The 12,316-nt window shown below is 45.6% G+C and overlaps 1 protein-coding gene across 5 annotated transcripts in view; it reads left to right on the forward strand.

Moving 5' to 3' along the window:
- Positions 1–11,985, forward strand: part of LOC119976532 (phospholipase D1-like) — a 196,672-nt gene extending 184,687 nt beyond the window's left edge. For all 5 annotated transcript variants that reach the window (XM_038817094.1, XM_038817092.1, XM_038817091.1 and 2 more), the window contains 3 exons: positions 4,760–4,913; positions 9,592–9,709; positions 10,810–11,985. In XM_038817094.1, the coding sequence (XP_038673022.1) occupies positions 4,760–4,913; positions 9,592–9,709; positions 10,810–11,034 (497 nt within the window). In that variant the 3' untranslated portion in view covers positions 11,035–11,985. The remainder of the gene's footprint in view (positions 1–4,759; positions 4,914–9,591; positions 9,710–10,809) is intronic.
- Positions 11,986–12,316: the final 331 nt, after the last annotated feature.

A 12,316-nucleotide genomic window follows, 5' to 3' on the forward strand; every position in this document is an offset into this window, starting at 1 on the left:
TGGGAAGAAAGGGGGAGGGGGGGGGGGGGTGGGAGGGGGGGGGGGGGGCATGAAAGGGAGTTTGGAAAAACAAACCACACGGGCTCTGTGACCACCAAGGCATCTCTCAAAGCCGCTCTCCGCGGTTTCTGGGAACGAACCAACATCTCATGGGATCTCCCCACGGCTGCGCCAGTCCGGTTTCCTGGAATCACTCGGCTGTCCCAGTGTTGCTGCAACCGTTCATGGCAATAGTTAATCGCCACCCGCTTTTTGCAGTGGATTCGGCAAAGTGAGTGACTGTGTGTTCCTGAGATTCAGACCTGTGAAAGACAGAATGTGCCAAACAGTACAGTCAGAGACTAGGAGAAAAACAAGACTCCTTGTGTTGCCCAAGGCCCAGGAGGGATGGATTGACCAAGTACAATTGATCTCATTTGTACTTTAGAATCATAGATTCCCTACAGTCCAGAATGAGGCCATTCGGCCATCTGAGTCTGCACCGACCCTTTTAAAGATCACCTACGTATGTTTTGTGAGGACCACGAAGAATCCAGCACGAGTCGAAGGAGAGAAAGAAATAACATTTATTTACAATAACATATATATACACAACAGCAGCAGCAACTTCCCTTGCTGCTCACTCTCCTCTAGCCGATTCCAAACTGGCCGGCTCTATTTATGCAGGGAGTCTGCTAAAGATTTCTCCGCCCATCTCATTGGGGAAGCTCATACTCCCACAGGATTGTGGGGTTGCCATTAGACCCCAGCCAGTGGTAAGCAGGCAGGTTATACAGTAGTCCCCCGTTATACCGCGCTCCGCAATACCGCGGTTCGCGATATACGGCGGGGGGGGGGGGGGGGGGGGGCTTATGGACCCCAACTGTCAGCTTCCCTCTCCGGATTAAAGTGAGCCGGCCGCTGAAATTGACACTGCCGGCTGAAATTGAGACTGCTGGCTGCTCCTCTCTCACTGAGATTCAGTGAGAGAGGAGCAGCTCACACAGCCTTGCCTTTGAAACTGACATGCAGCGCAGGGTGCAAGCGCGTGCGGCAGATGGGGTGCAGACAGCAAGACCTTGTAAGTTCCTGGTAAGTTTCTGTGGGTTTTAATTAGATCCACGATGGGGGTTTTAAATTTATTTTAAAATCTATGCCTGCGCTTCCCATTGTGAGTCTACGGGGGTCTGACCTCTACCCCCGCCCATCGTAGACTCACAATGGGAAGCGCATGCATAGATTTTTAAATAAATTTAAAACCCCCATCGTGGATCTAATTAAAACAACCCACAGAAACTTACCAGGAACTTACAAGGTCTTGCCGTCTGTACCCCATCTGCCGCACGCGCTTGCACCCTGTGCTGCATGTCAGTTTCAAAGGCAAGGCTGTGTGAGCCGCCCCCCGTAGACTCACAATGGGAAGCGCATGCATAGATTTTAAAATAAATTTAAAACCCCCATCGTGGATATCCGCGGCTCGGATGCAACGTGGGTGGCTGTCTTGGACCCCAACACCCGCGTTATAAAGGGGGACTACTGTAACAGTATGCCCTATCACATGCCCTATAAAATCACCCTAAGGGGCAATTTAGCATGTCCAATCCACCCAACCTGCACATCTTTGTTTCATCACAGGGGCAGCACGGTGCCGCAGTGGGTTAGCATTGCTGCCTCACGGCGCCGAGGTCTCAGGTACGATCCCGACTCTGGGTCACTGTCCGTGTGGAGTTTAAACATTCTCCCCGTGTTTGCGTGGGTTTCGCTCCCACAACCCAAAGCTGTGCAGGGTAGGTGGATTGGCCATGCTAAATTGCCCCTTAATTGGAAAAAATGAATTGGGTACTCTAAATTAATTTTTTAGAATCTTTGTTTCATAATTTTTCTCCTCATTGCAGCCAGAATATAAATTTCATAAAAAAGAAAATGCTGGATATAGTCAGTTTCTGAGTAGCAGCTGCACAGAGGGAAACTGAGTTAATGTTTCAGGTTAATGACATTCTCTCAGAGCTGGTTCTCAAACAGCCCCTGTGAGATTTTATCGCCAATTCCCCAGATTACCCCCTAGGCTCTGGATAGGAAATTCTCCTCAATAACTGTATTTCTCTCTCCACATGGTTAGATACAGAGTAAAGCTCCCTCTACACTGTCCCCATCAAACACTCCCAGGACAGGTACAGCACGGGGTTAGATACAGAGTAAAGCTCCCTCTACACTGTCCCCATCAAAACCTCCCAGGACAGGTACAGCACGGGGTTAGATACAGAGTAAAGCTCCCTTTACACTGTCCCCATCAAACACTCCCAGGACAGGTACAGCACGGGGTTAGATACAGAGTAAAGCTCCCTCTACACTGTCCCCATCAAACACTCCCAGGACAGGTACAGCACGGGGTTAGATACAGCGTGAAGCTCCCTCTACACTGTCCCCATCAAACACTCCCAGGACAGGTACAGCACGGGGTTAGATACAGAGTAAAGCTCCCTCTACACTGTCCCCATCAAACACTCCCAGGACAGGTACAGCACGGGGTTAGATACAGAGTAAAGCTCCCTCTACTGTCCCCAGCAAACACTCCCAGGACAGGTACAGCACGGGGTTAGATACAGAGTAAAGCTCCCTCTACACTGTCCCCATCAAACACTCCCAGGACAGGTACAGCACGGGGTTAGATACAGAGTAAAGCTCCCTCTACACTGTCCCCATCAAACACTCCCAGGACAGGTACAGCACGGGGTTAGATACAGAGTAAAGCTCCCTCTACACTGTCCCCATCAAACACTCCCAGGGCAGGTACAGCACGGGGTTAGATACAGAGTAAAGCTCCCTCTACACTGTCCCCATCAAACATTCCCAGGACAGGTACAGCACGGGGTTAGATACAGAGTAAAGTTCCCTCTACACTGTCCCCATCAAACACTCCCAGGACAGGTACAGCACGGGGTTAGATACAGAGTAAAGCCCCCTCTACACTGTCCCCATCAAACACTCCCAGGACAGGTACAGCACGGGGTTAGATACAGAGTAAAGCTCCCTGTCTGTCTCAGCATTGTGCTTCAACCTTTTCCTCAGCACAATATTGCGAGTTGTTTCCCTTTCTGTAATTTGGTTTGCTCGGTGCAGTGACTGAGTGGCTAACACTCTTGATTCAGAGTCTGAGGTTGTGACCTCATGTCCCATTCCAGAGACACAAGCACATAAACCAAGCTGTTGTTTCAAGGCCAACCATGAGGGAGTGCTGCACTGTCCGAGGAACTGGCTCTTCGATTAGATGTTAAACTCAGAAACTCAGGCTTTACCTACTCACTCAGGTGACACGAACTACCCCTGGAAGAATGTGGGCATTCGCCCACAGTCCTGACAGTGAACATCATTGAAACAAATTCTCTGGTCATTATCACACTGGTAAGTATATGGTTTAGCACACTGGGCTAAATCGCTGGCTTTGAACGCAGACCAAGGCAGGCCAGCAGCACGGTTCAATTCCCGTACCGGCCTCCCCGAACAGGCGCCGGAATGTGGCGACTAGGGGCTTTTCACAGTAACTTCATTTGAAGCCAACTTGTGACAATAAGCCATTTTCATTTCATTTTCATTTTTTTCATTTCATGGAACGTGCTGCCTGCGGAGCTGACAGGGAGGATAGCTGCATTTAAGGCACACCTTGACAAATATGTGAATAGGGTGGGAATGGAAAGATACGGATTCCGTCAGTCCATACGGTTTTAGTTTAGGCAGGTACCATGGTCGGTACAGGCTGGGAGGGCCGAAGGGCCTGTCCCTGTGCTGTATTGTTCTTTGTTGTGGGATCCTGCTGTGCTCAACTGAGCAGCTGGATTACTGGTCCACATTACAAGTGATGGCATGTGACAAAGGATTAGGTGAGTTGTGTGCTTCGGGAGGCGGTGGTGTTGTGGAACTGTCACTGGACAAATAACCCCGAGACCCAGAGTAATGGTCCGAGGACCTGGATTCGATTCCCACCTCGGCACATTGTGATCTTCAAATTCAACATGTACCTGCCATTAAAACTCAAAGGCTGACCATGAAACCATTTGTTGATTGTTTGAAAGACCCGTCTGGTTCACTAATGCACTTTAGGGAAGGAAATCTGCCGTCCATACCCTGCCTGGCCTACATGTGACTCCAGACCCACGGCTATGTGGTTGACTCTAAATTGGCCCTAATGGGCAATAAATGCTGGCACTGCCCACATACTGAGAATGAATACAACAAAATGAATGAATACAACACGAGGGGACATAGCCTTAAATTGAGGGGTAATAGATATAGGACAGAGGTCAGAGGTGGGTTTTTTACGCAAAGAGTGGTGAGGCCGTGGAATGCCCTACCTGCAACAGTAGTGAACTCGCCAACATTGAGGGCATTTAAAAGTTTATTGGATAAGCATATGGATGATAAGGGCATAGTGTAGGTTAGATGGCCTTTAGTTTTTTTTCCATGTCGGTGCAACATCGAGGGCCGAAGGGCCTGTACTGCGCTGTATCGTTCTATTCTATATCTATTCTATCTATCTATAAAATGGCCTTTGCTGCACTTTGGGATGGCCTGAGGTTTTGAAAAGCGCTATAGAAATGCACATGACCTTTCTCTCTCTCCGTACTTGTGACAACACAGGATGTATTCATGCAGATACATCCTAAGGAACTGGACAAGTCCGTTTCGTACATGGGCTTGTCAGATATTGGAACACAGCTGACGTTTTCATACTTGTGTATTGGTGGTAATTGCACATTATTACAAATGATTACTGTGATCCCAGGCTCGTCGAACATCAATGATCGAAGCATGCTGGGAAAGCGAGACAGCGAGATGGCAGTCATTGTGGAGGACACAGAGTTTGTGTCATCAGTGATGGACGGGGAGGAGTACAAGGCTGGACAATTTGCCCTTCAACTCCGACTGCACTGCTTCAAGTAAGTCCCACAAAGTGTCAAACCCTCGATTACTAATCCGGTAATATAACCACTACACTCCTGTATCTCTCTGGGTTACTAGTCCAGTAATATAACCACTACACTCCTGTATCTCCCTGGATTACTAATCCAGTAATATAACCACTACACTCCTGTATCCACCTGGATTACTAATCCAGTAATATAACCGCTACACTCCTGTATCCACGTGGATTACTAGTCCAGTAATATAACCGCTACACTCCCGTATCCACCTGGATTACTAATCCAGTAATATAACCACTACACTCCTGTATCCACCTGGATTACTAATCAAGTAATATAACCACTACACTCCTGTATCCACCTGGATTACTAATCCAGTAATATAACCGCTACACTCCTGTATCTCTCTGGGTTACTAGTCCAGTAATATAACCACTACACTCCTGTATCTCCCTGGATTACTAATCCAGTAATATAACCACTACACTCCTGTATCCACCTGGATTACTAATCCAGTAATATAACCGCTACACTCCTGTATCCACGTGGATTACTAATCCAGTAATATAACCGCTACACTCCTGTATCCACCTGGATTACTAGTCCAGTAATATAACCGCTACACTCCTGTATCCCTCTGGATTACTAGTCCAGTAATATAACCACTACACTCCTGTATCCACCTGGATTACTAACCAGTAATATAACCACTACACTCCTGTATCCACCTGGATTACTAGTCCAGTAATATAACCACTACACTCCTGTATCCACCTGGATTACTAATCCAGTAATATAACCACTACACTCCTGTATCCACCTGGATTACTAGTCCAGTAATATAACCACTACACTCCTGTATCCACCTGGATTACTAACCAGTAATATAACCACTACACTCCTGTATCCACCTGGATTACTAGTCCAGTAATATAACCGCTACACTCCTGTATCCACCTGGATTACTAATCCAGTAATACAACCGCTACACTCCTGTATCCACCTGGATTACTAGTCCAGTAATATAACCACTACACTCCTTTATCCACCTGGATTACTAACCAGTAATATAACCACTACACTCCTGTATCCACCTGGATTACTAATCCAGTAATATAACCACTACACTCCTGTATCCACCTGGATTACTAGTCCAGTAATATAACCGCTACACTCCTGTATCCACCTGGATTACTAGTCCAGTAATATAACCGCTACACTCCTGTATCCACCTGGATTACTAGTCCAGTAATATAACCACTACACTCCTGTATCCACCTGGATTACTAATCCAGTAATATAACCACTACACTCCTGTATCCACCTGGATTACTAGTCCAGTAATATAACCACTACACTCCTGTATCCACCTGGATTACTAGTCCAGTAATATAACCACTACACTCCTGTATCCACCTGGATTACTAATCCAGTAATATAACCACTACACTCCTGTATCCACCTGGATTACTAGTCCAGTAATATAACCACTACACTCCTGTATCCACCTGGATTACTAATCCAGTAATATAACCGCTACACTCCTGTAACCACCTGGATTACTAATCCAGTAATATAACCACTACACTCCTGTATCCACCTGGATTACTAGTCCAGTAATATAACCACTACACTCCAGTATCCACCAGGATTACTAGTCCAGTAATATAACCGCTACACTCCTGTATCCACCTGGATTACTAGTCCAGTAATATAACCGCTACACTCCTGTATCTCCCTGGATTATTAATCCAGTAATATAACCACTACACTCCTGTAGCCACCTGGATTACTAGTCCAGTAATATAACCACTACACTCCTGTATCTCCCTGGATTACTAATCCAGTAATATAACCACTACACTCCTGTATGTCTCTGGGTTACTAGTCCAGTAATATAACCACTACACTCCTCTATACTCCTGGATTACTAGCCCAGTAATATAACCACTACACTCCTGCATCCCTCTGATTACTAATCCAGTAATATAACCGCTACACTCCTGTATCTCTGTGGATTTCTAGTCCAGCAATATAACCGCTACACTCCTGTATCCACCTGGATTGCTAGTCCAGTAATAGAACCGCTACACTCCTGTATCCACCTGGATTGCTAGTCCAGTAATATAACCGCTACACTCCTGTATCCCTCTGGATTACTAATCCAGTAATATAACCACTACACTCCTGTATCCCTCTGGATTACTAATCCAGTAATATAACCATTACACTCCTGTATCTCCCTGGATTACTAATCCAGTAATATAACCACTACACTCCTGTATCCCTCTGGATTACTAATCCAGTAATATAACCACTACACTCCTGTATCCACCTGGATTACTAATCCAGTAATATAACCACTACACTCCTGTATCCCTCTGGATTACTAATCCAGTAATATAACCACTACACTCCTGTATCCACCTGGATTACTAATCCAGTAATATAACCACTACACTCCTGTATCCCTCTGGATTACTAATCCAGTAATATAACCGCTACACTCCTGTATCCCTCTGGATTACTAATCCAGTAATATAACCACTACACTCCTGTATCCACCTGGATTACTAGTCCAGTAATATAACCACTACACTCCTGTATCCACCTGGATTGCTAGTCCAGTAATATAACCACTACACTCCTGTATCTCTCTGGATTACTAATCCAGTAATATAACCACTACACTCCTGTATCCCTCTGGATTACTAATCCAGTAATATAACCACTACACTCCTGTATCCACCTGGATTACTAGTCCAGTAATATAACCACTACACTCCTGTAGCCACCTGGATTACTAATCCAGTAATATAACCACTACACTCCTGTATCCACCTGGATTACTAGTCCAGTAATATAACCGCTACACTCCTGTATCCCTCTGATTACTAGTCCAGTAATATAACCACTACACTCCTGTAGCCACCTGGATTACTAGTCCAGTAATATAACCGCTACACTCCTGTATCCACCTGGATTACTAGTCCAGGAATATAACCACTACACTCCTGTATCCCTCTGATTACTAGTCCAGTAATATAATCACTACACTCCTGTAGCCACCTGGATTACTAGTCCAGTAATATAACCACTATACTCCTGTATCCACCTGGATTACTAATCCAGTAATATAACCACTACACTCCTGTATCCCTCTGATTACTAGTCCAGTAATATAACCACTACACTCCTGTATCCACCTGGATTACTAGTCCAGTAATATAACCACTACACTCCTGTATCCCTCTGATTACTAGTCCAGTAATATAACCACTACACTCCTGTAGCCACCTGGATTACTAATCCAGTAATATAACCACTACACTCCTGTATCCCTCTGGATTACTAATCCAGTAATATAACCACTACACTCCTGTATCCACCTGGATTACTAATCCAGTAATATAACCACTACACTCCTGTATCCCTCTGGATTACTAATCCAGTAATATAACCGCTACACTCCTGTATCCCTCTGGATTACTAATCCAGTAATATAACCACTACACTCCTGTATCCACCTGGATTACTAGTCCAGTAATATAACCACTACACTCCTGTATCCACCTGGATTGCTAGTCCAGTAATATAACCACTACACTCCTGTATCTCTCTGGATTACTAATCCAGTAATATAACCACTACACTCCTGTATCCCTCTGGATTACTAATCCAGTAATATAACCACTACACTCCTGTATCCACCTGGATTACTAGTCCAGTAATATAACCACTACACTCCTGTAGCCACCTGGATTACTAATCCAGTAATATAACCACTACACTCCTGTATCCACCTGGATTACTAGTCCAGTAATATAACCGCTACACTCCTGTATCCCTCTGATTACTAGTCCAGTAATATAACCACTACATTCCTGTAGCCACCTGGATTACTAGTCCAGTAATATAACCGCTACACTCCTGTATCCACCTGGATTACTAGTCCAGGAATATAACCACTACACTCCTGTATCCCTCTGATTACTAGTCCAGTAATATAATCACTACACTCCTGTAGCCACCTGGATTACTAGTCCAGTAATATAACCACTATACTCCTGTATCCACCTGGATTACTAATCCAGTAATATAACCACTACACTCCTGTATCCCTCTGATTACTAGTCCAGTAATATAACCACTACACTCCTGTATCCACCTGGATTACTAGTCCAGTAATATAACCACTACACTCCTGTATCCCTCTGATTACTAGTCCAGTAATATAACCACTACACTCCTGTAGCCACCTGGATTACTAATCCAGTAATGTAACCGCTACACTCCTGTATCCACCTGGATTACTAGTCCAGTAATAGAACCACTACACTCCTGTATCCACCTGGATTACTAGTCCAGTAATAGAACCGCTACATTCCTGTATTCCTCTGGATAATCTGGATCGATTGCCTAGTTGAATGCAATTGATGAGGCAGTGTTTCTATTTATGCTTCTGTCAAACACAGAACACTGATTGTGACAGTGTTGTTTCCAGTTCTGTATCAAGCGCTTGTCTGTTCCCTCCTTCCCGAATGTAATTGAACAAGTTTCATGTAGTTACTGGGACCATACTGAAGGACGGGAGTGTATTTCCCCTCCCCCAAGCGAACCCACCCACAGCTTGGCAGGGCATTGTTCCACGCTTTGTGAATGTTGCGCTCTTTCACCATATTGTTTCTCACAGGCTCATTCTCGGAGCGTCCAACGATTCCACCATCCAGGTACAAGACCCCATCAGTGAGAAGTTCTTCAAAGAAGTCTGGATTCCAACCAGTGCTCGGAATGCTACAATATATGAAAAGGTGAATCCACCAATTTCCTTTTTGCCGAGCTGAGTTCATATTGCCTTCAACAAACCTCATGGAAACAGACAGCAAAGAAAGAGGCCATTCAGTCCATCGTGTCTGTAATGGCTCTTTGAAAGAGCTGGGCAATTAGTCCCCTCCCTTGTTCCTCCCCTGCGGCTCTCTCCCCTCCTCCTGTTCAAGTATTTATCCAACTTTATTTTGAAAATGATTCTTGAATCATTATTGAAACTGATCCCCACCACCGTTTCGAGCAGCCCACTCTGGGTCACAGCAATGAAAAAAATCGTCAACCTGTTTCAATGCAGACGGAGATCGTTCGGCCCTTCACTTCCATGTGCTAATCTATGTCCTCTGGTTAGTGAACCTCAAGCCAGTGGAAACAGCTTCCCCTTTCCTACTCTCTAAAACACTTTGAGTGTTTTGATTAATTATCCCCCTTTAACCTTTTCTGCTCTGAGGAGAATATTTGCAGTTCCCCCCCCCCCCCCCCCCCCCCCCCCCCCCCGCCCACGTAGCTGAAGAACATCATCCCTGCGACCAATCAAGTAAATCTCCTCCAGACCCTCTCCAAGGCTTTGACATCCTTCTTAAATTGTTGGGCTCAGAATAGGAAACAAATGGTTACCTTTAGCAGAATTACAGCAGATCAACAGGCCATTCGGTCCACCTGGTCCGTGCTGGCACCTCTCGCCCTCCTTCAACTGACCTCATCAACATGTGTTTATCCAGTTTCCCCTTAAATCGATCAGTTTACTTCAACAACACCTCACCAGTTCCGCAGCCTCACCAGTCCTCCTGGGTAAAGAGGTTTCTCCTGAATTCCCCATTGGAGTTTTATTTAACATGGGATGTGGGCGCTGCTGGAAACATTGATTACCCATCCCTAATTGCCTCCTCTTGGACTGAATGACTTGTTGGAGCATTTCAGAGGTCATTGATGAGCAGTTAAAATCCTTGGAATGTGCCTGCTAGATTAAAGCTGCTATTTAAATGGAAGCTGTTGTTGCCGGAGGAGAAGGACAAATTGCAGGGTGGCGGAGAATGTACTTGGGTTGTTCAAGAAGACTAAAGAATGTTTCATCCTCTTCATCCAGGTCTTCAGGTGTCTCCCGTCAGATCATGTGCGGAATAATGTCGAGCTGGCAGATTTCACCGCTAAGGCTGGCCTGGCTGAGGAAGATCCAGCTAAAGCCGTGGAAGAACTGAAGAAGATCCGGGGATTCCTGGTGCAATTCCCATTCTGCTTCTTGTCTGAAGAAAACCTCCTCCCAGCCTTAAGTACAAAAGAGCGAATGGTCCCGATGGAGTTGTGGACATGAGAGAGAGAGAGTGAGCAGGCGAGCGAGAGAGATGCCAAGTCTACAAAGAGAATAGGCCCAACCAGTTAGTTGTCTTCCTACTCTTCTGGTGAAGGTATCTATTGGGGACCTAACATTAGAGAGAAGAGTCGTGGAGTTCAATCTGGTGGTTTCATCGCTGAACTAACTTAGGTATACCTCAGGATAGTCAACCTTTGTTGTCATGGGAAAGGAATCATGGGATCCATCAAATCAATCTTCAACACAGTGAGAACAAAGAAATTTTAGCTACAATCTCTGATGATCTTTGTCATTACACAAACCGGACACCAAATATGGGGGCATTCAAACTCTTGAACCTTCATGTCTATCAGGTCTTTACAAAGTTGTTTCTTTAATTTCACTCAGTGTGAATTGTGCGATTATTGAGGTGTGTGTGGGTCATTTCTGGGAACTGGTATCTAATGTTTCTCAGGCACACCCCATTGATGTTGCAGCCTCTTCATTCAGCTGAAGAATGGATTTGTCTTCATTCCGTATCCCCTCAGAATTGTTCCTCGGCCTGGACCTCCCACAGTCTCCAGCAACCCCCCCCCCACCTCCCCTCCAGGCTCTCTGATATCAGTTCCATCATGTTATGTCTTATCAGAAGCCCCTCCTTTCCAGATGTCAGGCCGGCTTCCTTTTTCACAATGTGCAAAACACAACCTACTGAACACTGCACAGTGAGATCCAAAAGTACGGCAGTTTTGTTGCTCAGTATTTACCACTTAGGGACAGGCCATTTGGCCCTGCTGGTTTATGCTAGGATTTCCGTCCCACAGGAGCCTCCTCCCCACTTACCCCATCAGCCAATCCTTCTATTCCTCTCTCCGTCATGTGTTCATCCAGCTTCCCCTTAAGTGCATTTACTCGACCATGAAGGAAGTCCACACCAAGTTGTAGAATTAAATAAAATTTTATTTACAATGATTATTATTTGCGCAGCACGAAAGATCCCAGCCGGGCCTCTCCTCTGTGTTGGTGACCAACTGGCCAACATTATACAGATGTTTAGCTGTACATGGTTTAGGGCTCCGCGCCCCCTTTAACAGGGGACCTTGTATTCAGCGAGTCTCACAGAGAGTTTAATCATTTCCACTTTGTACGTTCCCTGCGGGTTATGACACTATACATTCTGAGCTTGACATGCAAGACTCAACATCCACTACTTTGAAGGAGAGGAGTTCTCCCCCCTTTTCTGGGACAATATTTTGCTGTCAACCAACACCGCAAGAAACAAATTAACCAGTGGCAATCAAAT

The sequence above is a fragment of the Scyliorhinus canicula genome, chromosome 13, assembly GCF_902713615.1.
Source record: "Scyliorhinus canicula chromosome 13, sScyCan1.1, whole genome shotgun sequence".
In the NCBI taxonomy this organism is placed as follows: domain Eukaryota; kingdom Metazoa; phylum Chordata; class Chondrichthyes; order Carcharhiniformes; family Scyliorhinidae; genus Scyliorhinus; species Scyliorhinus canicula.